General features: G+C 36.9%; 5 protein-coding genes and 2 non-coding genes across 8 annotated transcripts; 4 read left to right on the top strand and 3 right to left on the bottom strand.

Annotated features, from left to right (window-relative positions):
- The first annotated feature begins 1023 nt into the window (after window positions 1-1023).
- Window positions 1024-8565, top strand: LOC120011260 (probable methionine--tRNA ligase). Its single transcript, XM_038862329.1, has 17 exons — window positions 1024-1311; window positions 1506-1650; window positions 1757-1910; window positions 2105-2260; window positions 2884-3114; window positions 3303-3446; window positions 4125-4215; window positions 4359-4465; window positions 4558-4672; window positions 6011-6129; window positions 6210-6275; window positions 6407-6535; window positions 6654-6797; window positions 6899-7019; window positions 7556-7791; window positions 7907-8008; window positions 8146-8565. Exons 1-17 carry the CDS (start codon window positions 1170-1172, stop codon window positions 8374-8376), a joined length of 2433 nt encoding a protein of 810 aa, XP_038718257.1. The 5' UTR covers window positions 1024-1169; the 3' UTR covers window positions 8377-8565.
- A 992-nt stretch (window positions 8566-9557) lies between these two features.
- LOC120010864 (protein ALTERED PHOSPHATE STARVATION RESPONSE 1-like) lies at window positions 9558-14976 on the top strand. Its single transcript, XM_038861758.1, has 4 exons — window positions 9558-10718; window positions 11105-11280; window positions 13529-13752; window positions 13854-14976. The coding sequence occupies exons 1-4, from the start codon at window positions 9734-9736 to the stop codon at window positions 14674-14676; spliced, it is 2208 nt and encodes a 735-aa protein (XP_038717686.1). The 5' UTR covers window positions 9558-9733; the 3' UTR covers window positions 14677-14976.
- Window positions 14977-15601: 625 nt separating this feature from the next.
- On the bottom strand, window positions 15602-16288 carry LOC120011251 (putative defensin-like protein 184). Its single transcript, XM_038862321.1, has 3 exons — window positions 16234-16288; window positions 15912-16084; window positions 15602-15772 (listed from the first exon to the last, which is right to left on the bottom strand). The coding sequence occupies exons 1-3, from the start codon at window positions 16286-16288 to the stop codon at window positions 15602-15604; spliced, it is 399 nt and encodes a 132-aa protein (XP_038718249.1).
- A 796-nt stretch (window positions 16289-17084) lies between these two features.
- On the top strand, window positions 17085-17280 carry LOC120011647. Its single transcript, XR_005471091.1, has one exon. It is a non-coding gene; the product is annotated as a U2 spliceosomal RNA (small nuclear RNA).
- Window positions 17281-17880: 600 nt separating this feature from the next.
- On the bottom strand, window positions 17881-20706 carry LOC120010416 (ras-related protein RHN1-like). 2 transcript variants are annotated; one of them, XM_038861213.1, is made up of 7 exons: window positions 20516-20706; window positions 20007-20084; window positions 19740-19907; window positions 19236-19284; window positions 18843-18916; window positions 18593-18686; window positions 17881-18209 (listed from the first exon to the last, which is right to left on the bottom strand). In XM_038861213.1, exons 1-7 carry the CDS (start codon window positions 20552-20554, stop codon window positions 18112-18114), a joined length of 600 nt encoding a protein of 199 aa, XP_038717141.1. In that variant the 5' UTR covers window positions 20555-20706; the 3' UTR covers window positions 17881-18111. The 2 variants fall into 2 exon arrangements, with proteins under 2 accessions (XP_038717141.1, XP_038717142.1); XM_038861214.1 differs by having other exon boundaries at window positions 20512-20648.
- Window positions 20707-20854: 148 nt separating this feature from the next.
- On the top strand, window positions 20855-23207 carry LOC120010415. Its single transcript, XM_038861211.1, has 2 exons — window positions 20855-21565; window positions 22928-23207. Exons 1-2 carry the CDS (start codon window positions 21005-21007, stop codon window positions 23012-23014), a joined length of 648 nt encoding a protein of 215 aa, XP_038717139.1. The 5' UTR covers window positions 20855-21004; the 3' UTR covers window positions 23015-23207.
- Window positions 23208-23513: 306 nt separating this feature from the next.
- Window positions 23514-23709, bottom strand: LOC120011635. Its single transcript, XR_005471080.1, has one exon. It is a non-coding gene; the product is annotated as a U2 spliceosomal RNA (small nuclear RNA).
- Between the last annotated feature and the right edge of the window lie 1026 nt (window positions 23710-24735).

The following is a 24735-nucleotide window of genomic DNA, read 5'->3' as shown; positions in this document are numbered from 1 at the left end:
CTCTTTCCAGTTAAAAAAAAAAAAAGATTCTCATATATTACTGGCATTTGTGGCGTAAATACAATAACCAATCTATATACGTAACTATAAATTAAAAAAAGAAATAGCAAACGTCATCTAAACTGTCTTTATTATGCTTTCAACTAAAACCCAATCAACCTAATGTAAAAACTAAAAAACCTCTCCCTTTCTCCTTGATGCCACCTCTCTTTCTGACCTCACCATTCACAAATTTCTTCGAGAGAGAATTGTGTTACTCGTCTTATCACTAAAAATTAAATTCTCTTTGTCTGATCTCTAAAAGCTAATCGCACACTTTTTTTAAAGTTTGGAGAGGATGAGTCGATCATAAACTTTGTATTATTATACTAAATTTAAACCTTAAATCAACACAATCCAAAGATTGTAAAAACAAAATTCATTAATTTCGGATAAAATTTAAGTTAGGTTTGACATGTCTATTTGAATATTCTAAATACAATTTATAATATTATTGGTATGAACTATCATACTAAAATATAATATATAATGTTATTGCCTTATTGGGTTACAAATATCCTAAACTTCTAATAACATGCTTAATATATATTTAAGAAGCCAATACAAAAACAAAAGGACAATTGGAATGGTGGTAAAGCAACTATCTTAAAGCATCTGATTGTATGAGTGAGCGGTTCGACTCCTCTTACCAGCAATCTCACTAACCATTTATTAAACGGTTCGGGTACCCTAAATCCAGCATAAAAATCCAAACCGGACTCTAAACTGTGACGGGTTTGAAAATTAAAACCAAAACCATTTCCAAACCCTATAGGATCGGTTTTTGAATTTTAAATTGATTGGATACCCTGCGGATAGTGCTCGGGTCGGATTTTTTTGCCATCCCTGAAGATTGCACATTGATTTCGGATAAAAATATACCGTTTGACTAAATATTATACAAAAATGGGCCACGGCCCATTTTGTCATTTTATTTTATTTTTTCTTTTAGGAAAATAAGCACTATAATATTCACATTCCTTTACCCAGTCAGATGGCACATTGGCGCTAGTAGAATTGCTTAAGCCTTCCGCCGCCGCCGTCGTCGAGCAGTTCCCTTATTCGGCCATCTTAGCAGACGAAGAACCCCTACACAGTGATACAAAATTCTTCAGTTGTACGGTAGAGAGATGGGAGATCTCTCTTCTAATGGCGGGTCGAGCCAGGACCGAAATTCCCCGAAGCTACCGATTCCTGGCAAGCGTAACATCCTCATCACCAGCGCCTTGCCCTATGTCAACAACGTCCCACATCTCGGCAACATCATCGGATGTAATTCACTCTTCCTCCCTCCTCTATAGTCTATATATACAAACAACTAGTTTTACGCGTGCGCATATAAGTGTGTGTGGCTTTGTATTTGTATTTGTATGACTCTAGTTTTGGCTTCAAAACATTGAGGTATGTTTGGGGAATTGAATGTTTGTTCACGTAAGTGCCCTAATGGTGTTTTTTTTTTTTGGCAGGTGTGCTGAGTGCTGATGTGTTTGCGCGATATTGCCGTCTGAGGGGCTACAACGCGATATACATATGTGGGACTGATGAGTACGGGACAGCAACAGAGACCAAGGCGTTAGAGGAGAAGTGTACCCCAAAGGAGATTTGTGACAAGTAAATTTCTTTCTCAATTGGATTTTAACCCTTTTTTTTTAATCTAAATATGCTCGTGTTGTAATGCTGAAGGACTTACTTGGTCCAATGTTTGGTGGTTTTTTAGATACCATGCTATTCACAGGGAAGTCTATAAGTGGTTTGATATAAGTTTTGATGAGTTTGGACGTACATCAAGTCCACAGCAGACTGAAGTCTGCCAGGCAATTTTTAAGAAGCTGCTGGAGAACAGTTGGCTTTCTGAGAATTCAATGCAACAGGTACCTAGCATTGATGTTCTGATTGAATCTGTAACTCCGTTTTGTTGGTCCTCCGTGTTAGCCATTTTCACTATTCCTACTGTCTAGTGCATGGTTGCCTATTTTTGGTGATTTTCTATGTTTTCTGCTTAGTTTTTCCATTATGTCAATCATCTTTACTGATACCTCCACTCCAAATTTTAACACCTTTTCAGCTATATTGTGATACTTGCGAACGATTCTTAGCTGACAGGCTTGTGGAGGGAACCTGTCCTACCCTGGGATGTGGTTATGAGTCTGCCCGAGGAGATCAATGTGAAAACTGTGGGAAGCTTTTAAACCCGACGGAATTAAAAGATCCTAGATGCAAGGTACGATAAGTATTTTAATTCTTGTTGCTGAGATCTCACTTATGTTTATTCAGCTTTGTACCAGACGGAATTATATTTGTGTTCTTTAGTTGTAAAGTTTGCCAACGCTGCAGTAAGGTTCTATAGCAGATAGGGTGGATATGCCCTGAAAGGTGCAATACAATGTATATTATGTAAACTTGCAAAAAACTATTACTCAATAAGGGGTCTAATTCTTCATGTTCTTATTTTTCCTTTGTCATCCTTTCCCCATTCTTTTTGATGTTTCTGTTGCTGCCCACCCTCTTGTATCATTAAAAACTCTAGTAAAGTTGACTGCTGGAATAGGCAAAGTGGTGTTTAAACCCTCGTTTGAGTAGAATATGGTGTCCTAGAATTTCAACAAATCTTTGATGGTGAAATTTAGTTTTCAATTTACCTTTCTGTGCTTTAGGGCATTTCACAGCCTTGACTTTTTATTTTCTTTTGCCTGATGAAAATTTAATTTACGAAATTCAAGGGAATGAAATAGGGTGTGCAAACAATCAGATGATTCTCACTTTATAGAAATGCAACTGGTTTTTATTTTCTTTTCAATTTTCTATCTCTTTGAGCTAATTCTCAAATTTAATATGTTAAAACAGGTCTGTCAGAAGACCCCTCGTATTCGTGATACAAACCACTTGTTTCTTGAACTCCCTTTGCTGAAAGATAAATTGGAAGAGTACATCAACAACATGTCAGTTGCTGGATCCTGGAGCCAGAATGCTATTCAAGCAACAAATGCGTGGCTTAGAGAAGGACTTAGACCACGATGCATTACCAGGGATCTGAAGTGGGGGGTGCCTGTTCCACATGACAACTTTAAGGACAAGGTTAGAGAGGATACCTTTGTTGGTTGGATTCTTATGTTTAATAATCCTATAAGATGGTGATGAAGCAGAAAAAGAAAATAGCATATCCATAGATCCTGCATGGTTTCTTGACTGACCATATACAGAATCTCAAATTCATGTTCAGATTTTAAAACTTCATCTCTGATTGTAAATCATTTACTTTTTAGGTTTTCTATGTCTGGTTTGATGCACCTATCGGATATGTCTCAATCACTTCTTGCTACACTCCTGAGTGGGAAAAGTGGTGGAAAAACCCTGAAAATGTGGAGCTTTATCAGTTTATGGGCAAGGATAATGTGCCATTCCACACGGTAAGTGTAATATAAATCCAAATTTTCTTGACGATTTGTAAGAGGAATACAATTGTATAATTTATACTTTATCATTCTTGCTGAGTTTTTAGGTGCGAATGTTCATATTTTCCTTTTATCCTTGTATTTATGTGTAACTCTTAAGAGGTTTGTATTGAGTGAATATTGCCACTTGTCTTCTTTTTTTAATTTCACTTACCTCTTTGTTACCTTTAATATTAAGGGACTTATTATCATAAATACACCTGATATGCCTTATTTCTTTGCTATGATATCCTGTTCCCCCCTCCGTATCTCTACCTCTCTCTTTATCTCTCCCCTCTCTCATATTGAATTGCTGGTGCTTCTAGGGGTGGAATCTATCTTGGTGATTTGTGTGTGTAATGTGAAAGTTCATCAGAATGCTGTTTTTTGCTGCCATTTTATTATGTGGTTTCTTTATTTATTACTTTTCTCCAATGGGACATACGTATCATTTTGGGACTCTATGCACTCTGCTCCCAAAGAACTAAACAATGGGTATACATTTTTCCCTTAGGCTGCTTTAGTATCAGCTTCTCGTGCCTTAATGATGCATAGATAAATTTGCTTAAGTGAAGTCGTACTATAATTTCAAGTGTTCTTGTGTGAATGATGCAGCAAGAAATTTCCTCGATTTAAATCGTGCTGTAATTTCAGGTGATGTTTCCATCTACACTTCTTGGAACTGGTGAAAGTTGGACCTTAATGAAGACAATCAGTGTGACTGAGTACTTGAATTATGAAGCAGGTTAGTCATATTGATGGTATTGTTTTAACGTTCTGTATTAGCCAAATCTTCATGCATTGAGTGACCTTCCCTTCAGATGCAATCTTGATTTTATGCCTTTGACAATCATGTACTCTTTTAACTATTAAGGGTTGGCTTCGCAGGGAAGTTTTCTAAGAGTAAAGGTGTAGGAGTTTTTGGTAATGATGCAAAAGATACAAACATTCCCTCGGAGGTCTGGAGGTATTACCTGCTAACTAACAGGCCAGAGGTATTCTAATGTTAGAGATATTAGTTTTATTATGATTTAATGCTGGATTATGCAGCATATGTGGGAACTAATTTTGACTTTTTCTTAATTAGGTGTCTGACACGGATTTTAAATGGTCTGATTTGCAAGCCAAACTTAACAGCGAGTTGCTTAGTAATTTGGGCAACTTCATTAACCGGGTTTTGAGTTTTATTGCTAAACCTGAAGGTTTGTCAACTATCTGAAACAGATTTTTTAGTTGTAGCGAAAAAAAACTCTCTAACTATTCTTTTTCTTGAATGCAAATTTTTATTGAAATTGCACCAAGGGGGTGCAACCCAAAGATTACAGAGCTATACTACACTGAAATAATCTAGAATGCTACAAATGCTGCCATATTGTTGACAGGAAAATCACAATCTCAAAATTTCGAACCACTCTTGTAATGCCTTCTCCTTCGAGGTTTCTACTCCTTCATAAAGTGCACTTATTTAGTTCTGGCCACACTTTCCAGCATATGAGAGGTCCTACCAATGAAATCAACTTCCTTTTTTCCTTATCCGCACATAAAAAGTCCAGGCCTAAGGCTCTATTTCCAGTGAATTGGAGATTACCAACTGGACACCCAAATATTTCCATGACGACTTCCAATAGCGTCTTGCCCATTTGCAATGAAATAGGATATGATTAACTGCTTCAGCTTCTTCCTTGCACAAGAAACACCTGTTGACCAACTGTCACCCTCTTTTGCACAGATTTCCCAAAACGTGAGAATTTTTTCCCCAAGTAGCTTCCTAAGTGAAAAATATCTTTAGTTGGTATTTTTGGTTTCCAAACACACTTCCATGGGAAATCTCTCCCTTCAATAGTGCCATTGGAGCAAGTGAGAGCTTTGTAATAGTTCGTCACTGTGAACACACCTTTGCTGGAATTACTCCAGATCAGGGCATCCTTCCTGTCACTGTTGACAAAAGTCATACAAGATATCCTATAACATGAAAAACCTCTCTTAACTTCCAATCATGAGCATTTTGAGTGAAACTTACATTCCAAGTCTGCTTGCTGTTAGATACCTTTACACAATTTTTAACCGAGGCTTTTTTGATGGCTGCTTGATTACTGTATATGTGTTGATGGTTGAAGTAGAATATTCTGGTTGTCAGTATACAGGTTTGAGTGTTAGCATTTATTGGTGGCTGCCTCTTCTTTTATAGCTCTATTTTTCTTGGTTCTTCCTAGTTTCCGCCCTTCTTTCCTGTCTCATTTGGTTGTCAAGTGCACCTATCTTCTTCCTTGGTATAGATGTTGCTGTGGGCATCCATTGTGGGACAATTGTGCTTTATTATTTATTTCTTAATTGAATAGGTGACAACTACATTTAACGCTTGCATAATTAAATTAATGCGACTATCCATTGGATAATAATGTGACCTCTGGGTGATTTAAAAATTTTAGGCAAGTGGTGCTTGGATCTTTTCATGCATATTGAGTTTGTCTTCTGGTTTACGGATGAACAATGCATTTGCATCTTCTAGCATTGTTTTTACTGAATATTTAAATTTACAGGTCTTGGATATGGGTCTGTTGTTCCTGATGCTCCAGGGGCGGAGTCACATCCCTTGACAAGGACATTGGCTGGAAAAGTTGGTGAATATGTGGACCAATATGTCGAAGCCATGGAGAAGGTAGTTGGTGTTTGCTGGATGGCATGACATTGTATCACATACAAATAAGTCTTTAATCTCTGTGTTTGCAATATTTATAGGTCAAATTAAAGCAAGGATTGAAGACTGCAATGGCCATTTCAAGTGAGGGGAACTCATACCTTCAAGTAAGTCCAGCACATTTTTAATCTCACTGATATGGAAGCTTGAAACATTGGATGTTTTATTAGTGTTCTGTTAGTTGGAGAAGGCCATAATACTAATCTTCCGCTGTACCTTTTATTTTATTACCATGTAGGAAAACCAATTTTGGAAGCTTTATAGGGAAGACTTGCCTTCATGTTCCATTGTTATGAAAACGTCAGTTGGAATTGTGTATCTTCTTGCATGCTTACTGGAACCTTTTATGCCATCTTTCTCTCGTGAGGTAATCTCTCTCCCCCACAGATCCATACACACTTTTGGAAACATTTTTGTATGTTTAGCCGAAGTAATGTGATGCATTGCCCATGCTGAGACATTTTCAACTCTTTGCTGGCATTAAGGTTTTTAAACAGCTTAATTTGCCTCCCGAAACGGAAGCTTCACTTTGTGATGAAAAAGGAAACATTGACAGGGCAAGAAGGCCTTGGGATATCGTACCTGCTGGTCATAAACTTGGGGCACCCCAACCATTGTTCAAGGAATTGGTATGTTTCATACTTTCCTATGTTTTATGTATATAGACATATATTTATAGAGGACTTGTGCCACCTTCTTTGGTATATTTTATTTTTTTGCTGATATTCAGAAAGATGATGAAGTGGACTTCCTTCGGGGAAAATTTGCGGGAAGTCAGGCTGATAGAATTGAAACAGCAGAAGCTGAAGCAGCAAAGGCTGCTGAGCAGCTTAAGAAGACAAAAATTTCAGGTTTGTGCCATTAGGTCTTCGAAGAATTTTTAGTCAAAAAATTGGAGAACTTTCATGAATATATTTCCTCGTCTCTGCTGTTATACATCCTGGCTTAGTGATCTTGAGAAGACTTCCCAATTCCCATGGACTTGCTAAAGTGTCCATGTATTACAATAATTGAAATGTTCCTCTTGATATCTTTTTTTCCTGACTTTTGGTTGTGTCCTGTCATATCTCAATATGTGGGGTATATCTGCATTGAAAATGTTGCTGTTGTTTCCTATGAAGGCAAAAGTTGTATCACATGCCTTTAAAAACCTGATTATTAAGGTGAGGGTAACAAATGCTTTGGTAGGGCTGAGTAGTGCATTATTGGCGACCCAAACTTTTTGCCGTGGCATTTTAGAGGTTAGTCAAGTCAAAATACGTGATAAATGTATTTTATGTGAATTTAATTTCACTATTTTGCACAACTAGAAACACGGTTGGACATGAAAACTATGCAGATTTTCTTGCATGTAAGTATCTATAAATGTATGCTTCCTTTTTCACAGACGTCAGCGGGAAGAAGCAGAGGCCAGCAAAGCCTAAAGCTGAAGCCAAGCCGAAAGCCAAAGCAGAGCCAGAAATTTCAATTACAAGACTTGATATCCGTGTTGGTATAATAAAAAAGGTTCAAAAGCATCCTGATGCTGACTCACTGTATGTTGAGGAGATTGATATTGGTGAAGAACAGCCTCGAACAGTTGTTAGTGGACTTGTCAAATACATACCACTTGAGGAAATGCAGGTTATTTTATGTTCCACTGTTTTCTACAATGTTATTGTTGATGTTTTTGCTACCCCACACAGTCTCTGAGAAAAGATCTGTTTGTTCAATGTTCATAGTAGATTTTCTTTTGCAGAATCGGAAGGTATGTGTTCTCTGCAATCTGAAACCGGCTACTATGAGGGGTATAAAATCCCAGGCAATGGTGCTTGCTGCTTCCGATAGTGACCACAGCAAGGCAAGAAAAAACATTACTCGAGTCATAGACGGTTCAGCTAATTCAACATGTTATTTGTATAAACAACAATTTGCTGGATCTAGGAGGGTGTTTAATACTACCCCCAATCTGAAATTTGAAATTTTCTGTATTTTCAGGTCGAACTGGTTGATCCACCCCAATCTGCTCGTGTTGGAGAGCGGGTTACATTTCAGGGCTTTGAAGGAGAACCTGATGATGTCTTAAACCCCAAGAAGAAGGTCTGGGAAACATTGCAGGTAGATCTTCAAACCAATGAAGACCTGGTGGCCTGCTACAAAGATCTCCCTCTTACCACATCTGCAGGCGTGTGCAAGGTGGCATCCATCCAAAGTGGTTCCATAAGGTAGAAAAAATTTCCCAAACTATTGAAACACAGAACCACCACAGATTTTGATGCATTTCTGTCCAATTTTCATCACTGTATTTCTTAGTAACTGTATAAACTATAAAGGAACTTCCCAAATTCAACATCCAACAGCATCGAATGGCTGTTCGATCTTTAATATTTTTTAAATTACATGACATTTTTCACATTAGCAGTTCTCGGACACATCAGTACACCGTACATCAAAATCAATCATCGAAAATTGGGTGATTAAACAAACCCCATCTTTCGATGATAGTAATGAATATTTACCATTTAATTGATATGAAAATGAGCGTGGAAACCCAATGGAGTATTTTTTATCGTTTTGATATTGGTTTTATGAAAATTTATTAGCAAGATTTCGGTTCAGCCCTCAAGTGCATTTTCGGAGGCTGTTCTTAATTTTTCACTAATGTGCTTTGTGATATGAACATTATTAGCTGGGATCTGATGATATTCATAGAAGAATATTACCTTGAAATAGAAAATTATAAAGAATGACAGCAGCACATGACACAACACTGATAAGAAAGAGCATTCCAGTAGTTACACTGTATGCAATTCTAATATAAGAAATTAAGAATCTTCAACAAGTGGTCGGTCCCAAACCCACTTTAACATGCTGCAAAAGGAGACTCAGTAATAACACTGACAAAGTACGGGAAAAAAATTTCAACAGTTTGCTGAATGGGTAACGCTATCTCTGTACTTAGAGAAATCTAGATCTCTGACTTAGATCCTGATCTGATCTCAAACATACGCACTCAAGAATGGTGGCTTGCACAAGGTTGTCCCAGGTATGGCCATAAAGTAAAAGTATGGCCGGTGAAAGAGACCAGTCCTACATTCTCCGTTCACTCCCCTTAAGCAATTGACTAATCCAAAATACTCCCTAAACATGGTGGTATGGTAATAACCCCCTTATCTTGTAATTTGTTTCTTACTTTTTATAATTTGGGTTTGACTTTTTTACTACTACTGTTCTCAAGATCCAATCACCTTGCTTATGTTAGTCTTTCCTTATTTAATCTTGGATCTGATAAACTTCCTAATCCCTAGTTAATAGTCTATATTAATCCCTAAAATATTATTTTAAAATACCTAAACGACAGCGTTTCACTCTGTTTTCAACCTTCTTCCCTGATTACTTCACGCTACTTGTTCTCTTTCGGAATCACCATAGCCAACAAGAAACCCTCCCTCTCTCTCTCTCCCTCCCTCTCTCTCTCTCTCTCTCTCTATACAATTCGATAAGGTCTTGGTCTTTGTTGGTACCTGTATGAGTAAAATCTATGGAATCAATCTAGAATTGGATACCATCCAAACTAATTGACACTATGGGTTGCAATCAGTCCAAGATCGAGAACGAGGAGGCAGTGTCGCGATGCAAGGAGCGAAAGCAGTTCATGAAACTTGCAGTCTCCGCCCGTAATGCCTTCGCCGCCGCCCACTCTGCCTACGCCGTATCCCTTAAGAATACCGGCGCCGCCCTTAGTGACTACGGTCACGCTGAGCTCTATACCAACGGCTCCACCGTCCCCGTTACCCAACCGACCTCATCTTCAGCAACTACAGTACAGATCGAAAATCTGCCTCCTCCGCCCCCGCCTCTTATTCCGCCACCTCCTCCCAACGACTTCCAGCCCCAGCCCCTCCAACGGGCAGCCACCATGCCTGAGATGATGCACAAAGTCGGAGCTAATAAACCCATGAGTCCCACGATCGAGGAAGAGGAGGACGAGATGATTGATCTTGATAAAGAAGAGTTGGTGAGAAAAAGGAGTGGAAGCAGTCGTGGCAAGCGAGTTGCTGATGCTGATGAAGCAGCATCACGGCTTCAGAAAGAACGGGAATTAGAGAGGAGGCAGGCCCCGCCGGCACCGGGCCCTCAAAATGATTCGACATGGGATTACTTCTTTAATACGGATAACATGCCGGGCCCGAGCTTGGCTGAGCAACCTGAAGTAAAAGTGAACAAGGAAGAGATTGATCGGAAGGTGTATGATGAAATGATAAATAAAGAGGAAGAGGAGGAGGTGGTTGTGCCAGAAATGCCAGTGCCGGAGAAGGTAGAGGAAGTGGCTGTGCCAGAAGAAATGGTAGCTGCAGCAGGGAAGGTGGCGAAGAAGGGGAAGACAGGGATGGGGGCAGGTCCTCCAGGTGTGAGGGATAGAAGAGTGGGTAGGATGAATTTGGATTTAATTAAGATTTTTGAGGAGCTTGATGATCATTTTCTGAAAGCTTCAGAGAGTGCTCATGAGGTTTCCAAAATGTTGGAAGCTACTCGTTTGCACTATCACTCTAATTTTGCAGATAATCGAGGTAAAAGTGTGTTCTTTTTTGCTGTTGCATTAGCTTTTGGTTGTTTGCGGAATGAGAATCTGTTTGAAATTGCCTTCTTTCCTTGTAAAGATTTCCCCTAGAAAACCAGCATATGATTGGGAGTGATTTACTGCAACGCCTTAGTTTAGTTGTTGTAATTTTTTGTCCGGCCATTTGAATTGCAATGGTGGGCAAGATTGCATAACTAACAGTTTCTGGTTTTGCCAAAATTGACTCACTCCGAACTATTTCATAAGGCCGTTGCAATTTACCTCCATAATGCAGTTCGCATTAGTTATCAGTATTGAAATTGAAGGTGTGTTTCCATTTGCTTTGTCGAAGACAACCTATATCGACATTGAAGGTACGGTGGTTTTGCTTTGCAGGACATATCGATCACTCTGCTCGAGTTATGCGTGTTATTACATGGAATCGGTCATTTAAAGGACTTCCTGATCTTGATGACGGGAGGGATAATTTTGACTCAGAAGAGCATGAAACTCATGCCACTGTGTTGGATAAGTTGCTTGCGTGGGAGAAAAAGCTTTATGATGAAGTGAAGGTATGTAACCACTGTCCTAATTGACCGCTTTCATGATTTTCCTTTGTTCATGTTGTCCCTTCATCATTTCCTCTTTTTGGTATGTTGTATGTTTGAAGAGATTTTTAACTTATTTTGGATGTTGAAATTCTTAATGGCTTATTATATGAAACTTTTATTGTTACAAATTAAATTGGCAGGTTGCTTTTAGCTTTTCTGTGTGTCCAATTCTTTTGTACTTTCATGCTTGGTCCTTAATAAATGAGGACTGCAAATGTGCATATGGTTAACTACTTGAACTTGTAGTTTCTTGTTCGTCCATACATTCAGTGTTCAACTTCCTGTTTTGCTATCTCCAACATCTTCATCTGGATGTTTTCCCGACTGCCATCCCCTCCTTCCTGCTGGCCCACTAAACCTGTCAACTCAAATGCCAATGTCACCACTCACCATCACCTTTTTAGTCATTTGTGACTTTGGACATGGGTTGGTTAGGACCAAAATTTTATGGTGTAGATGAAGAGTATAGATAGAAGGAAAGAGAAGAGAAGTTTTAGTAATGGAAATATTAATATTACTACATTTGTTCATAATGCGGGTTTAGTAATCTATCGATTGAATACATGTAAGGCATAAGATTTTGTTTCCAAAACAGAGCTTTTGGCCTATTGGTAGCAAACTCTTTTGCAATGTTCGATTCTCCCCGCTCTCAAACAATTAAGAATACAAGTCCATAAATTATCCAAAAAAAAGGCTCCGTTTCTATTACTGGAATGTGCAAGACAACATGTTCCAAATGGAGGGATATCCATCAAAAATACATTTCTTAATCTTTTTAAGGAAATAACTTGCTTTCTTATTATCCTCCAATGCTCCGGTGGTGGGAATCATTGTTCAGTAATAGTCATTGGTCGCTGGCACCTTTGGTGATTGTAAAGAGTCGGTGAATCAGGTGATTAAAACTTAAAAGCTAGCAAAGGTCAGATTTTAAGCCACGCTGTCGTATAAGTTGAAAAATAGTTGTCATTTGATTCATTCCCCGTGTTGTACCAAACACCAGAAAATTCAGAAAATAATTTTTTGTTAGTTGCACTATGAATAACAAATGAAAACCAAATTGTGTTCCAATTTATTTTTTTTTATAAATGTGTTCCAAACCTTATGGACAATTATAAAAGAGTTAAACACATGGGAGAAAAGTGCTATTTGCCTAAAAAGTTTTATGTTTAATGTGCAGTCCTAACAATACAGAGTTTGTATAAATTGAAAACTGAAATCTAAATGGTCAACCATCTTAACGGAACGTGATTAGTTTTTTTTTTGTTCCTTTGCCTTGATATCTTGCATGTTATTGGGGCAAGGTAACAAGTAGTGCAGTCATCCTACCTCTACATTGCAAAATATTGCCTTGCATGATAGTTAACGGGTTCATATTTAACTTCATGAGGATGGGTTGTACAACGGGATTTTGTATTTCGTAGTTCCTCTTTTCCTGATTCTTAGTGAGAGTTGTTTGCTAGTTTGATATGTTTGATTTGATGAACTTATTATGAGTATTATATGGGTTGTAAAATATTTGCAAGTACATGCTTTTTATATTCTCCGAAGATTGTAGAAGAAAGTCTTCTTGACCCTTTCATATGAGTTGTAAAAATCTCTGTTCTCACTTTTTTTTTTTTTCAATTACTCTTAATCTTCACGAAGTGAATCAATTGATCATTATTGTTTGCCTTCCATTTAAATTGGTAACAGAGACCCTATCTTGTGCACCTCTCTTGTTCTCCCCATCAACAGTTCTCTAGTCTTTTGTTCTTACAACTCCTACACAGAAAATTTGTTGCACCTTCACGCAACCTACTCTGTCCTTTCTACCTTATTTCTTGTTCTTTTCTACCTACTGCAAACTAATATGTTTGCTATTAGTTGACTAGGATCAGTGTCTGTAGTGAGGTACTGAAAATCAGCCAGCAGCATGCAACCGTGAACAATTCTGGTGAAAATTGTACTCGTAATAGCTAAGACCTTCTGGATTGTTTAGCATCATTGAGAATTGAGGGAGATGAGTTAGATTGCCCAATGTCCTTTGACAATAGGAGTTTTGCCTTTAACGAATTGCAAGATTCCAAATAGGCTGCTTGTTTAGTTGATTTAGACTAATGAGTTAAAATTTCTGTAACATGCATTGACTTACAAAATTTGCTTGTTTACTAAACTTAGAAGGAACTATTCAAAATAACCTTGTCATTTGATTTTAACTGTTGATGAATAGGCAGGTGAAATTATGAAATTTGATTACCAAAAGAAGGTTGCTATGCTGAACAAGCAGAAGAAAAAAGGTGCCCACTCAGAATCATTGGAGAAATTAAAAGCAGCAGTGAGCCATCTGCATACAAGATACATTGTTGACATGCAATCCTTGGATTCAACAGTTTCTGAGATAAACCGTTTACGAGATGAACAGTTATATCCAAAGCTTGTTCAGCTTGTTGATGGGTAGGTCGATACGTATCAGTTATCACATATGAAGCTTGAAGTGATTGATTTTTCTAATGGATCCCAATATTTGCTGATAACACATTTGTGTATGATCTCAGGATGAGCATTATGTGGGAGGCTATGCGCAGTCACCATGAGATCCAGTTTAAGGTTGTGGCGACATTGAGATCATTGGATGTTGCAACATTGAGTTCTTTGGATATACAATTCTCCAAGGAAACTAGCGAGCACCACCATGAACGCACTTTACAACTAAGGGCTGTCGTGCAAGATTGGCATTTACAGTTTTGTAAGCTTATAGATCATCAGAAAGAGTACATAAAAGCCCTCAATGAATGGTTAAGATTAAATATTATCCCAATTGAGAGTAGTTTGAGGGAGAAGGTTTCTTCCCCACCTAGGGTTGAGAATCCCCCAATTAAGGCCCTTCTCACTCGCTGGCATGATTTTCTGGACAAACTTCCTGATGAGGGTGCTAGAAGTGCTATAAATAACTTTGCTGCTGTAGTACATACTATTGTCCAGCATCAAGAAGAAGAAATGAAACTGAGGGACAAATGTGAGGACACAAGGAAGGAGCTTTCCCGCAAGACCCATCAATTTGAAGATTGGTATCGCAAGTATATGCAGCGGAGGACACCTGATGAATTGGTTTCAGAGGGGGGTGAGGATAACCCACATAACGAAGCTGTTGTAGAGAGGCAGCTTATTGTGGATATGTTAAAAAAACGGTTGGAAGAGGAAGAGGTTGCTTACCGGAAGCAATGCATTCAGGTGCGGGAGAAGTCCATCATGAGTCTGAAGACTCGCTTGCCGGAGCTCTTCAGGTCGATGTCGGAAACTGGTTTTGCATGTTCCCAAATGTACAAGAACTTGAGTTCTATATCTCAGAGCCGAAATCATAGTGAGAGCTTACCATGAAAATTGGTATTTATGTTCTGTACAAATATATTTTTATACCACTCAAAAAGAAAGAAGCCAGAGAAGGTGAGATGGGGAAAAAAAAAAAAAAAAGAAGTATAATTTTCTTCTGTGTTGTGTATGCGATGAATAACTTTACAATTTTTCTATGGGACAAGCCCCGAAGGTTGTATTTGTTGTGTTTATTGAATTTGTCTATTGTCAGCTTTAGAGTTGTCATGTATTCTATTCTCCTGTGGAGAAGCTTGGATGACGCAGTTTGATTATTTGAGTATATGATATTTCCTTTTAAATGTTTCATGTGTGAATCTCTGATTAACTGAATGTTATGGCCTTACTGTATCTCTATTTCTCTTGACCAGTAGTCACAAATTCTGATGATGTTTTGATGGTGGTGGAATTTTTGTGAGCATATGATGTCGTATTATAGAGTTTCAGCAGAAAAGAGAGAGTCTGATTGCTCATTGATGATGGTGTAATTTTTTTTAAGGGTGTATGTAACAATATTTAATATTTTTATATTAAAAATTGATATGTACTTTTTAGTCATCTTGTCAAGTGATATTATTATTCAAAATTTATATAATTCTATGATATCGTATCTAACAAAAACTGCGGTGTAATTAACAGCCTCCTTGGTCTAATGGGCCGACTTCTATTTTTGGGCTGAGAGCATTCTCAGCCCTTAAAACATAATATCCTAAGATATTAAATTTAATTTTAAACATATTTACTTATTTATTAGTTTGATCTTGAATTTGTCATGCGACTGAATTTTCTATAAATGTTAATACATTTGCCCTAGGTAAAGGGAATAACAAACGATCCAAGAAAAATTTCTCCCCAAATAATAAGGTAGTTTTTCTTGTTCATTGTATTTCTTTAATTACTTGAAACATCAAGAAATTAAACAATAATAATGAAATTAACATGGGTATTTACAATAACACATCGTTGGAAAACTTGTTGGAGGATATCGAGTGCATACTCCAATACCTCCAAACTCAAAGGCTTTACAGGCATTCTCACAATGTTCTAGTTTATTGTCGCAGTTCCACGTTATTCGACATATCTTTCCTCTTGGCGGCGGGATTCCCTGTAATAAAAAAAATCATTATCATCATCAAAATCTTTATTTCAAAAATTTGAGCCCGACTAATGGAGACGACCTTAATTTGAAGATGAAGTATAACATTAAAATAATAAGCACAAAAAAAAAAAACTTTTTTTCTCACTGCACATTGGAATGTGCAATAACACTGCAATGGAAATCCTGGTGGAGGAATTAGAAGGCATCCCCCAGTTCCATTTTTCTTATTTTTACAGTCTTCTACACAAGGAGTTTGACTTGTGCATTTCCAGCTTTCGATGCATTCCTTCGCTTCTATCCTTTGAACTATTGTTTTATCTGAATAAAGATTAAAAGATCACTAATTAAATTAATATGTAATTAACTCCCAATACTACCAATAACTATAGTTATGTATGTACTATATATACATATATATATAGAGAGAGAGAGATTAAATTGAAACAGAAGTCATGAGAGGCACATACCAACTGAGAGCACTAGAACAATGAAGAATATCATAAAAGAACAAAGTGTTGCCATTTTTTCCATCTTAACTAAACAACTTGTTTTGTCCAACTATCTTTTGTGTATATATACAACTTACTAGAAATAACATTAAAATACATACCAAGGAACAAATTTAAATATATTTATACACTTACTATATCAAGTAATATGCACTTTTAACTTAAGCCAGATACCTATATACAGCAATTAATTTAATTATATACTTACTATATCGAGGGAGATGCAAGTTTAACTTAATTAGGGATATATTTCAACTTATATGATATTTTATATGAAAGTTTGAAACTATGTTTGAGTGTGCATATTGGAACAATTTTCAATTTTGGGTTTTCAAATTGGAAGTTGGAATTTTTGAACATTTGTTGAACGAGTTGGAATGATTAACTCTTTCAGTGACCAAAAGTTACATTACCCACGACACTCTTATAATATAGTCATATAGATATGTTTGCTCGTATATCTTATAATAGAAAGTTATGATATTTTGCTAATTGAAAAACCTAGATATATGTGCTCTCAAATCTGAACCAAACAATTAGCAAAATATAAGAAAAATTATTTTTTTATTTTAATTAAAGCCAAATTCCAGATTTTTCCAGGATTTATAATCTACATGTTTTCTTCTAATTTTGGCTATTAATTGTAACTTTTTTCGGCCTACATAATTCGGTAATAGAATGGAAAACAAAGAAATATGAGTGTTTTTTAAGATATAACTGTGTCTCGTATTTGTCCCACATCGAGAAAGCTTGCAAAGGTTGTAGCTCTCATATGCACGTAAAAGGCAAACCACAACATGTGGAAACTTATACCTTTCTCGGCCTTTTGGCTAAGATCAAGTGTAGTATCTGTTCTTATCAGTTTAATATCTGATACGTGGGCCATCGGTCCACACGATATTAAATTAATTTTTTAAAGGGGAGGGTTCACCACAGTGGCTTGCTACTGGAGCCCTCAAGTGTCGCCCAGGTGTTGCACTACTGCCAGGGCCTGGCACACCCTTCCAAATCTCAGTGCAAGTTATTTTAGACTTACAAGCAATATGGGCTTTTTGTGTAATCGAGTTATTTTAGACTGGTAAGCAATATGGGCTTTATGTGTAATGAGAGTAAGCATTTGTCTATCAACCATTTTGTGTTTTTTACTTGACACGTTGTTGGTAGGTTGTAACCATGTGGTGAGTTTGGCCTGATTTATCTTCTCGTCGGGTGAAAACTTGAGTCATGATGATCACGTCGAGTTTTGATTCAATTCAATTTATCTTATCAAATTGGATGGAAAACTTGAATTGAGGTTGATTTTTGGCCCAATTTATCCAAAGGGATGGGTTTTACTTAACCGATATGTGTATTTCTTTGCTAAACAGCCCAGGACACCAAAAACTTTGCTATAAAGCTTGTTTTGCTTAAAGTGATCCCACGAAATTAGTGAATGAGCCCCACATTCATCTAATCATGCCAAACTTAAAACAACAGAAAGTAGAACATGTTTGTTATTGTCTTGACCGATAGAGGAGAGGGCCCTGAAAACCCACAGATTCGCAAACCATTTAGTTCTTAGATATAGCAAAATGGGCCACAGAGATCCATTTGACTGACCAGGTGCATTCCAATTCAATCAACACACTAGAGATGAATTAATAGAACTCTGAAACAAAAACTTTGAAAAGCAGCAGCAGCAGCTGTGACCACTTACCAAATTATTGGAAGGAGAGGCTGTATAGAAATTAAACCAAAAATGAGTATGTTCCGAGCCAGTTGCTTTTTTACACAAGAAAGATAGAGCTGGTGGTGATCAGCTTCTATAAGCCTCTTGACATGGGGCGTGTGTGTGTGTCACCCAGAACAACATGGCAGTTTTCTCCTTTCTTGTGTTTCATTGTTTAGCAAGATTCCAGTACGTTTTGCAGGGTTAGCTCTCGCGAGTCTCTTCGCTGGACATGGAAGAAACCGAAAAACAAATAAGCAGTACACACAAATTAAAGTTCTCAAAACAAACTAAGAAGTTCAAAAGACAAAATGTCGACTTTCCTTGAACATATGTATGAACAACTAATTATCAGTAGGTTGGTACCAATTGTATCAGAAGAATATTATGTCTACAATGTTGGTTTTGTCTGCACAAAAACGCGATAAGAGTGGCTATACTAATCAAAAATTTCAGATAGTTCGATTTTTGTCTGCTGTACCAGTGAGCATTTTCTTAGTAGAGCAAAGAAACAACAAGCATTCATAGTGTATATAACTTGAAATATGCATACAAACATCATAGGTGGGTGCCAAGTGACTACTATTGCAAGATATAATGAAAGGTTACCTATTTCAAAGAAAAGTTCATTGATGTTATGGGAAGTTTTTGCTGATGTTTCCATGAATAACATCCCATGCTCTTCGGCGAATTGGTATCCCTCCTGCGGAATGATTAAAAACAGAACCAAAACATGAATTTAAGTAAACCTGTTCTATGTAAAAAAGCAAATGAAAAGCATATCTAAACTGATTTAGGAACAAGAACTCTATATCTACAACTGCATTAGTAAAATCAAAGAAAAAGATTCGGTCGAAACCTCGCTCTGCACCTCTCTCTTCGACTCCAAGTCAGACTTGTTTGCCACCAATGCCATTATTAAATTTGAATTTCCTACACATCACAATATGTATAAAAGAGTTATAGGGAAACTCAAAGTGTTTATGTGAAGCTCAGGACCAACCTAGGTACACACGGAGGCTAAAACCAAAAGCTAAGTGAGGCTATTTCATATTCCACGACAAAAGACTTCCGAGGTTTCCTTTGGGGACATATGCAGAATAAGAAAGAGTTAGAATCCGTTGCCAACTCTCAAATTATAAGGCATATACTGCATGGGAAAGATAACATCACAAATTGTATCCAATGTAATCAAAAGAAAATACTAGAGAAACATTTGAAAAGAGGTCTAATCTCCAATGTCCTGTCTTACCTTGTCTTTGCAGTTCTTGAACCCATTTCTTGCCTCTATTGTATGTATCCTAACAGCCAGAACGTCAATCGCAAAGCATATTAGTGTATTATATGAAAGTTGAACAAACCAAACAAGCATCACTGCATCAGGTAATGGAGATAAACTGACAGTATAATACAACTCTTAATTCTAAAAGGTCTTAATTGCAAATGTTTCTTTAAAATTCGGTGGCACATATCTAACATGAATTTTCATACTAGGCTGTATTCGCAAATTTAGTTAAACATATGATAGTTCAATCACATTCATCTTAAAAAGCTTAAGCATAAGTACATTAACCTGTCTAACCATCTGGAAATCAACCTAGGAGGAAGACTAAGATACAACAGTCCAAAAACTTGTGATAAAGCTTTAGTAGTCACTCAAGACAAGCAGGCTTGTTCATTTAAACAGTGACATTACTCAACCACCAAAACATGCAACAAACTACATAAGAACATCGTTTTGTAAAGAAATAACTACCATGCTTGTGATGTCATACACCACTACAGCAGCTGCAGCACCATGATAATACATAGGAGCCAAGCTATGATATCGTTCTTGTCCTGCTGTATCCCATATATCAAACTTCACAGTTGCTTCTGTTAGTGATAGTATCTGAGTAAAGAATGCTGCTCCTATGGTTGGTTCCTAAAAATTTTTCAATTTCCAATTCACCCAACTGAGAAAGTATGTCAAATGTAAGAGGAAAGAGAAATTGCAGATAAGTAGTGACAGATGAATGTGAACCTGGCGATCAAAAAACCGGCCTCTTACAAATCTTAAAACCAAGCTTGTCTTCCCTGTTCCCATGTCTCCAACAAGCACCTATAAAACAAGTAGAAAGAATAAGCTCTGGATCAGCAGCAGTTGTTACAATGGTTTGTCACATAATTTTTAATCCAAAAATCTTCATAATGGACCATGTAGAAAATACCAAATTACACAGAATCCCATAATTTCCACAGTATTCCTTTCAGAATCACTTAAGTAATTGCCTAATCTATTCCTATTAGTCAGCCTCAAGATGCGCATCATTTACCCAACAAACATATGCAGGTTCTTTATGCCAATATCAATGCAAGTTCATAAAGGATTCAGCTTCCCCTTCACAAAATAATCTCATATTGAACAAATAATGTGAACTGCAGAACAACTTACTTAGGGGGCAGAGATTTGCTGTATCAGAAATACAATCAAATAAAAAAAATTAGTAAAAAATGACAACAGAAGAGAAATAATGGTTAAGACATACCCACCAGCTTGGCTTGTATGATCTTGTTGCCAGGCCTTGACATTGTCAACTAGAAAAACGATGCAGAAACCTTATTGAGACACAATGTTTGGAAGAGAAACATAAAAAGAGAAATCTTTTCCGATCAAAAAGAAAAGAAAAGAGAGAAGGCAAGAAGGGGCTACAATAAGTAAGAATGGTAGGTGAGTAATTTCTTTGTCTTAAAATTGACTGGTAGTTTTGTTGTAGCTTCCTTGCCATTATTAGTTCTTCTTCCCCTAGTACCTGCTGCTAGTATTTGGCTATTTGCTCAGTTGATCATTTTCCTACTTGGGCCGAGTTAATGGGCCCGTAACAAATGCTCCCTTCAATTTATAGGCCCACAAAATACAGTACGGCATGACTAATTAAAAACAAATCCCTGCAACAAAAAAAAAACAACCCTCCGACTCAATTCCTCCTACGTTCTTCACCAACCGAACCAAACACAACCCTCTCCGAACGACTCTCCTACATGGCTCTGCCTCTGCTAAATCGTGAACCGCCGTCCCAAATCGTTATACAGCCACGGCACCACGAAAACTACGTCGTTTTACCTAATTACTTCTCTCTATGCAATGACATCATCACCCGCCGCCGTATCAAGTTCACCGTTATTGCAATCCTCTTCTTTGCTCTCGTTTACTTCTCTTGGCCGTCGGATCCGGACACCAAGATCGTACGGATGCATTTGGAGCGGATCAGAGTCCATACCTGGCCCGTTCCCAACATCGACATAACGTTGAACCTTACCTTGAAAGTACACAATGTGGACGTGTACTCCCTGGACTATCGAAGCCTTGACGTGGCGGTTGGGTACAGAGGGAAGAGGCTGGGGCATGTGAGGTCGGACGGAGGGCACGTGAGGTCTATGGCGTCGTCATTCGTGGATGCTGAGCTGGCGTTAGTTGGAGTTCGAGTGTTCTCTGACGTGGTGTTCTTGCTTGAAGACTTGGCTAGAGGGACTGTTCAATTTGACACTGTTACGGAGGTTAAAGGGCAGCTTGGGGTGCTCTTCTTCGGGTTTCCACTTAACGTAAGTAATTAAGAAGTAACTTTAGGGTAATCCACTGTTGATTTTCATTTTTTTTAAACCTAAAATGAGATCGTACAAATTTATTCTTTAAATATCCGCTATAAATCGTTTAAACCTTGGATGGCCACATGAGTTTCCCACATGCTTTTCCATGTTTGTCACATAGAATTGGGTCAAAACCCAACACGTGGTGACAAAGAATTTCAATGGGAATCGAATTTAGGATCTTCCGAGTCCATCTATTAACAAATTAGGCTATCACAATTATGTGATTTTTCTTTTCACTAATTTTTTTAATTTACTAAATTAATTAATTTCGTTATAGGAATGTGTCTTGCAAGCTAATCTTTAATGAAAAGGTGGTAAGATTATAATGTACGTGGGTCTCATTCACGAATTTCGTGGGATCACTTTAAGCAAGACTAGCTTTAAAGCAAAGTGTTTGGATTTGGTGTCTTATGCTGTCTAGACAGAGAAATACGTGTTGGATATATACACACATCAGAGTAGGGGTGAACATGGGTCGGGTTTGGGGTGATATCTCACCCGACACTCATAGAGTCGGGTGAGACTTTTTTCAACCCTTAACCAACCTCATTTGAGTATGGGTTGGGTCAAACGGGTTGAGTCGGGTTGCCTATAATTACACACGTATATACACACACGTTTTAATTAGTGACTTAGTGTATACATTTTTTTATTTTACCAGTGAGCCAATGGTTCAAAAAAATTTAAGGAAAATAAAATAATCCATGAAACATTGAAGGATATACTTAATACTTACTACACAAGAAACATTGAACGTCATACTTACTAAATAAAATTAAACAATGTATTCATATATTGGTATATTTATATAAGTATAAATTATGTAGTGTAATCCTAAATGGGGTCGGGTAGGGTCAAAACAGGTTAAGAAAATTTAAAACCTCACCCGACCCACATTAAGTTCTGGTTAGACATTTCTAACCCATATATAACCCTCAATCATGCGGGTTGGAGTCGGGTTTTGACGGGTTGGGTAGGGTTATAAACGGGTTTTGTGCAGCCCTACATCAGAGTTCCATATCGGTAAGTAAAAAAACTGTTTTTTTAGTTAGACATTTGATATGAGCCTAAATTCAAGTCGTCAGACTCGCACACCGAAAAATTTCATACATGACTACATGATAAATTAGGTTAAAACTCAGCGTGTTTCCACAATCCTGAAGGAGTTAAGTAAAGAAACACTAAATGATTTAGATATTCGAATGCTTCCATAATTTGTGATATCTTCATATGAATGTTATTCTTGTTTGCGTGGTAAAACTCTTAACCACACTCTAATACTATTCTTGTTTCTTATTTTGTGTGTTTAAACAGGCAAATGTATCATGTCAAGTATTAGTAAATACAATCAATCAGACAATTGTTAGCCAAAATTGTCAAGCAATGGTGAGAAAACACTAGTCATTAATTAATTGCATTGCTTACAAGTTCCTTGCAAGCAATGAAGGTGCAATAGGAGCTTCAATGTTGGTTTTGGTACGTTCAGAATGATATGTGCAAGGCAAGTTAGAAACAAGAGCCTTATATGGTCACAGCTCAATCATGTTTGTTAAATGTATATATATAATTAATTATGTGGTGTATTTTTAACAAGAGGGGCAAAATATGATTAATATAAGATATTTTTCTTAAACAACATTTGTTTTCTGTAATTAGTTTTTTCATCGTATGCTTTAATATTCCAGTGAGCAATGAAAATTATTGTCATAATTCGAACCGCCACCATTCATAAAGATTTTGAGGATCTTGAGTTCAAATCTCCACCATCCCTTATATTTAAAAAAAAAATCAAAAATCGAAAGGCCAGTCCATCTAACCTCATGAGCCAGTTAGCCGGTTTACACTCTTCATGAAAGCCCATGTACAGTGTTTGGACCATAAACATTTGAACTAAGATTTGGTAGGGTGTGCCAGGCCCTGGCAATAGTGCAACGCCTGGGCGACACTTGAGGGCTCCAGTAGCAAGCCACCGTGGTGAACCCTCCCCTATAAAAAATTAATTTAATATCATGTGGGCCTATGGCCCACGTATCAGATATTAAACTGATAAGAACAGATACTACACTTGATCTTAGCCAAAAGGCCGAGAAAGGTATGCTTTGATTGGTGTTGTTTTTTGCTTTTTATAATGCGTTTGAGCTACAATCTTGGCAAACTGTCGATGTGGGACAGATACAAAGTTGTAGCTTAAAAAACACACTCATATCCTTTCTTCTCCATTCTATTACCTAATTATTTAGGCCTAAATAAAGTCATAATAGCAAAATTAAAAGGAAGACAAACCAATAAATTTTATTTACATCTGACATCAAAAGAAGAAACGAATAGAGAAGCTTATATAGGAAAACAAAATATAGAACCAAGCTTCTAAATAATAAACAATAAACAAAAACGGAGTTTTCGTTATTGCAAGGTTGTGAGTTCAATTCTTCTTGAGTTCTTAGATGAAATTACCATATGTTTGCTAAATGACACATGTGATTTACGAGTTATTGCGCGGCTCTATCAATTTATTCAGTGCACCCACAAAGGGCAGTGTGGTTTACAATATATTGTGGGTCTTATGAGTTCATTCAATGCATCCGTGAATGATAGCTACTGCGGATTTCTATGTTACGGAAAAATAAAGAAAATAACACGTAAGAGCAATCTTCAGTAGTACCCTATTTTTATTATTTTTTCATTAACAAGATTTAAAAGATTTTGATACGATTACGATTATTATACAATTAATAATGATATATTGTATACAGAATGGAAAGATATATGTAAAATATAAAAATAAAAAATAATTAATTTATTATTAGATTTAAAAAATATAATTTCTAAGTTAATGAGGTTAATGTTAATTATAAAATGTGCATAGTACAAAATTAATTAATTAAAACTACACAATTCATTTAAGCCGGGCAAATACCTAGTTGTTCATAAACATCCTAATTTGACATGCATATGGGTTTATCTTGTATGAAATATATTCCTGATTAAGTTAAACCTGCATCTTCCTTGATATGGTAAGTGTATAAAAACATATAATTAAATTAATTACTATATATATATATAGGTAAACTTGCATCTCACTTAATATTAGTAAGTAGATAAAACATATAATTTAATTTGTT

Source organism: Tripterygium wilfordii, chromosome 12, assembly GCF_013401445.1.
Source record: "Tripterygium wilfordii isolate XIE 37 chromosome 12, ASM1340144v1, whole genome shotgun sequence".
Lineage (NCBI taxonomy): Eukaryota > Viridiplantae > Streptophyta > Magnoliopsida > Celastrales > Celastraceae > Tripterygium > Tripterygium wilfordii.
The sequence above is the reverse complement of the archived record's forward strand: the minus strand, read 5'-3'. Positions and strand labels throughout refer to the sequence as shown.

Excerpts from the sequence above, each read along its gene's own strand:
- LOC120011260 (XM_038862329.1), top strand. The coding sequence starts at position 1,170 with ATGGGAGATCTCTCTTCTAATGGCGGGTCGAGCCAGGACCGAAATTCC. Across the intron at positions 1,651-1,756 it reads CCAAAGGAGATTTGTGACAA|ATACCATGCTATTCACAGGG; the intron begins GTAAATTTCTTT and ends GTGGTTTTTTAG. Across the intron at positions 1,911-2,104 it reads CTGAGAATTCAATGCAACAG|CTATATTGTGATACTTGCGA; the intron begins GTACCTAGCATT and ends ACACCTTTTCAG.
- LOC120010864 (XM_038861758.1), top strand. The coding sequence starts at position 9,734 with ATGGGTTGCAATCAGTCCAAGATCGAGAACGAGGAGGCAGTGTCGCGA. Across the intron at positions 10,719-11,104 it reads TAATTTTGCAGATAATCGAG|GACATATCGATCACTCTGCT; the intron begins GTAAAAGTGTGT and ends TTTGCTTTGCAG. Across the intron at positions 11,281-13,528 it reads AGCTTTATGATGAAGTGAAG|GCAGGTGAAATTATGAAATT; the intron begins GTATGTAACCAC and ends GTTGATGAATAG.
- LOC120011251 (XM_038862321.1), bottom strand. The coding sequence starts at position 16,288 with ATGGCAACACTTTGTTCTTTTATGATATTCTTCATTGTTCTAGTGCTC. Across the intron at positions 16,085-16,233 it reads TGTTCTAGTGCTCTCAGTTG|ATAAAACAATAGTTCAAAGG; the intron begins GTATGTGCCTCT and ends ATCTTTATTCAG. Across the intron at positions 15,773-15,911 it reads ATTGCACATTCCAATGTGCA|GGAATCCCGCCGCCAAGAGG; the intron begins GTGAGAAAAAAA and ends TTTTTATTACAG.
- LOC120010416 (XM_038861213.1), bottom strand. The coding sequence starts at position 20,554 with ATGTCAAGGCCTGGCAACAAGATCATACAAGCCAAGCTG. Across the intron at positions 18,917-19,235 it reads TCAAGAACTGCAAAGACAAG|GAAATTCAAATTTAATAATG; the intron begins GTAAGACAGGAC and ends TGTGATGTGTAG. Across the intron at positions 18,687-18,842 it reads AGAGAGAGGTGCAGAGCGAG|GAGGGATACCAATTCGCCGA; the intron begins GTTTCGACCGAA and ends ATCATTCCGCAG.
- LOC120010415 (XM_038861211.1), top strand. The coding sequence starts at position 21,005 with ATGGCTCTGCCTCTGCTAAATCGTGAACCGCCGTCCCAAATCGTTATA. Across the intron at positions 21,566-22,927 it reads TCTTCGGGTTTCCACTTAAC|GCAAATGTATCATGTCAAGT; the intron begins GTAAGTAATTAA and ends GTGTTTAAACAG.